Source organism: Engraulis encrasicolus, chromosome 4 (assembly GCF_034702125.1).
Source record: "Engraulis encrasicolus isolate BLACKSEA-1 chromosome 4, IST_EnEncr_1.0, whole genome shotgun sequence".
Lineage (NCBI taxonomy): Eukaryota > Metazoa > Chordata > Actinopteri > Clupeiformes > Engraulidae > Engraulis > Engraulis encrasicolus.
This window is the reverse complement of record NC_085860.1, coordinates 20,360,614-20,364,321: the sequence shown is the minus strand read 5'-3', so window position 1 is coordinate 20,364,321 and position 3,708 is coordinate 20,360,614. Positions and strand designations below refer to the sequence as shown.

The following is a 3,708-nucleotide window of genomic DNA, read 5'->3' as shown; positions in this document are numbered from 1 at the left end:
TGAAACATTTCTCAGTTGTCCAGACCAGAGGACGTTTCGTTTGACAGTGAAACCCACCGTTGTACCTGTAAGCGCGTCTGCACAGCGACCCGCTGTGCACCATCTGTTCACAACCGACACAATAGCGCTTCTGATTTTTAAGCATCTGGAAAAAGTTACCTGGTCAAAATAGATGACCATGGTCCGATTGCTCATCTCCGAGGGCTCATGGTTCGTGTGTCTGACGGCAGAAAAAGCAATTTTCCCGCTCCCGGACCTGACTGATATTCCAAGTGCTGTCCCGGTTGGATCAGAAGTCGGGTTGGAGTCGCACACCACTAGGCATTTTCCCTCGAGCACAATGGGCTCCGTTTCGTTCTGCGCGCTGGCTAGCGACGCCAAGCAGCACAGTGCACCCAGCAGAATCGGCAGCATCGCGGCGGTTTGAAATTGCCGTTGACCTCGAAAACCCAGGAGGGAAAGTGAGATTCTTGGGGAAGTCAAGCAATGTGATACACGTAAACTAAAGAACTTGATCAACTTATATCACTCAATTCACAAGCGAATTTGGTCCTTGCGTTTATCTCTAGCTCTACAAGAGTTGGGTGTTGGTCGTGATTTTTCTCCCCAGGATTGTTCAATTTCACCGAATAGTGTTCTTCCTCTCCTGACCTCACTTGGGTTGAGAATAAGCGGCGGTCACAAGTGGAGCGGGGCCCGTGTTGAGTCGGCACGCAGTTGAATGCATAGCGCGCCGTTGCCTTCTCTCGCGCTGAATTATTGATATGTGAGATATTAGACTCGAACACACAAAAGCCCGGGCGCGCGATGCTCCCGCCCCACTTCGTTCCTGCCCCGAATCCTCCCTCTGGGTTCCAATCACAGATTAGCGCTTCTTCAACATTTCCAATCGCTGCGCATCGCACCGCCCCTTCTCTTAACATGACACTGGCGAAGTTACTTCCCCCCGCCATCCGACCAGCTATCTTACAGGTGGACACCTCCGGAGTAAAAAAGACCGAGGCTCAGGCGATGGCACCCTTGTTCGCTAGGCAGGCAGGTGTAAGTCTTCCTAACTGATTATAGCTCGCTTCGGACCTGGCGTTGTTATGAACTCGCTCTGGGCTTTACGCTTACCTCCCCAGAACAAATGGAATACAGCATTTTGAGGGAAAAAACAAACACTTGGCAAGGCTAAGGAACAGTGGGAACACTACTTACAAACTTTCTCCTTTCCACTTTTTTCTTACAAAGCCCGGAGAGGATTTTTTTTCTTTACAAAATTCAAGAGCATTTTTCCAACAAAGGACTAAGCATTTTTGCGGCAAATGATCACCTAATATATAGCCAAGTACTACCAACATAAAGCCTTTAACCTCATCATGTCTTTTTTAATGCTACACAAATGCAACACAACGTGCCTCAGAAATCTCAAATCGCCTAATTGGCTAATATATTGGGGTCAGCAGTCAGAGGAGATGATTATCTATTATGGGGATATTTCCTAAACCGTCATCCACTCATTTCAGAGAGGGTGGTCCAGTCCTCCTCTCTCTTGATGTACGCCTGCAGTTTTAAGAGACATGATGGAATCAGTTTGGCATCTAGCCGCATGTGCGTAGATGTATTATTGCCCACGGAAGGCCTGTACGGTTCTGTTTCGTCTGAGTTCATTCTGCGCCAGCGCAAAGCCGTCCTGGCATTTAATAAATGAGTTCAGAGGGAGTGTTTTTTTTTAGCGGTGGAGGATAAGGGAGGCCGCCCTACAACAACAAAGGAACATCTTGACATTTGGAAAAGAAAAACAAAAACAACGGCTACATTAACTGTAAAGGGCCCATACAATTCTCACTGCAGTGCCAATTAGTGAAAGGATTGAATAGCGATACGTTTTCATTTTCTCTTTCCATTTTATATTATTTTCAATAGAGTTAATTGGAGTTCCTGCCATTTCAGCACCACCGCAGCGGACAGCTCCCGTTTTAACTTACAAAGACGAAAGCCTAGTTCTTTTCGCTTCTTTATGGTCATAACTAGGGTACAGGTGTGAGATGGATACGAAGGGTGATATTTGACAGTTGATATAATTTGCAACTTCATCTGACATTTTGTGAAGTTGCTATCTGTGTGATCATTTAGTCCTTGGGCTTTTGATCTAGCAGCAGAGATATTCTGATCTGTTGATATAACCTTTGATATCTTTACACATATTTATTTCTTTGTTAATCAAATTGGCAGAGAATGTGAGCGAAGCGTGTTAAAATTGTGTTAAAATGAACCTCACATTTGCTACAAAAGATAGAACTAAATGGTAGTGATAAAACCAAGCGGCAGACATTGGATGAGATTTTCCTGATTGCTGAAGAAATGACACACCCCGTTTACTGTTCTGGTCATATCACAACAACACCCACCAGAGAGAGAGAGAGAGAGAGAGAGAGAGAGAGAGAGAGAGAGAGAGAGAGACAGACAGACAGACAGAGAGAGACAGAAAGAGAGAGAGAGAGAGAGAGAGAGAGAGAGAGAGAGAGAGAGAGAGAGAGAGAGACCGAGACAGAGACAGAGACAGAGACAGACACAGAGAGATCAGTGGAGCAGTGGGATGGATTACATGTAGTGACAGCTTCCTCAAGAGGCCGAATCCTGTCACACTGCGTCAGACACACACACACCTGAGGTGGCACCGTCTGCCAGCTTCACTAAGTTACAGTGGCATACGACAGAAATAAAACAGTACATTTGTCTCCCTTCCACGCTCTTTGGTCATGTGAATGCATCTGTGCGTGTGAGTGTGAGTGTGAATGTGTGTGTGTGTGTGTGTGTGTGTGTGTGTGTGTGTGTGTGTGTGTGTGTGTGTGTGTGTGTGTGTGTGTGTGTGTGTGTGTGTTGTTGTTTTTTTGGGGGGGGGGTGTTGTGACAGAGCAGGGAAGAAAACGTCATGTTGCCATTTTGGTTGTGCGTGTGTGTGTAAGAGAGAGAGAGAGAGAGAGAGAGAGAGAGAGAGAGAGAGAGGGAGAGATAGTGTGTGTGTGTGTGTGTGTGTGTGTGTGTGTGTGTGTGTGTGTGTGTGTGTGTGTGCGAGAGAGAGAGAGAGAGAGAGAGAGAGAGAGAGAGAGAGAGAGAGAGAGAGAGAGAGAGAGTGTACATGTGTGTGCGTGTGTGTTTTCATGTTCTCCGGAGCAGCGAGGGAGGTTTGTGTTGGTTGCCAGTTGTGCCGTAGCAGAGCAGGAGCAGATAACTAGATAATCCCATGACAAGAGAGGGAGGGCCAATAGGGGGGCATAGCCTATAAGGAAACGATGCAAAGCATAAAACATGGCAACCCAAACCTAGCCAAGACATCAGAAAATGAGTCATGCCATAAAACATATACTGTATAAATACAAGGTGACACAATTTGATGGAGAGAGCAATGACATATTACATTACATTATATTCAAAATAGGCCTAAAGTGCAGGGGGAAATCCTGGTTTGTGTTCATAGTACGTCCCTTGAAGGCCCCTGCCTTATAACATTTGAAGTGGCCCCTTGAATGAAAAAGGGTCATTTCACGTGAAATCAGACACTTTGGGACCCGACCGACACAGATTTCAAACATACTTGCTGTGCCTGTGCCTTATATCAGTCAGTGTAAGTCACAAAAAGATGCCTGAGGTGTTGTTTGAAAGCTCTTTTCTGGCTTTACAAATTACACAAAAGCATGGAATACAACAACCTTCAGAATATGA

The 3,708-nt window shown here is 45.8% G+C and overlaps 1 protein-coding gene across 1 annotated transcript in view; it reads right to left on the bottom strand.

Annotated features, from left to right (window-relative positions):
• The window catches only part of cbln1 (cerebellin 1 precursor), a 13,745-nt gene extending 13,331 nt beyond the window's left edge, over nucleotides 1–414 (bottom strand). Inside the window, exon 1 of the mRNA XM_063196859.1 lies at nucleotides 160–414. Within this exon, the coding sequence (XP_063052929.1) occupies nucleotides 160–414 (255 nt within the window). The remainder of the gene's footprint in view (nucleotides 1–159) is intronic.
• Nucleotides 415–3,708: the final 3,294 nt, after the last annotated feature.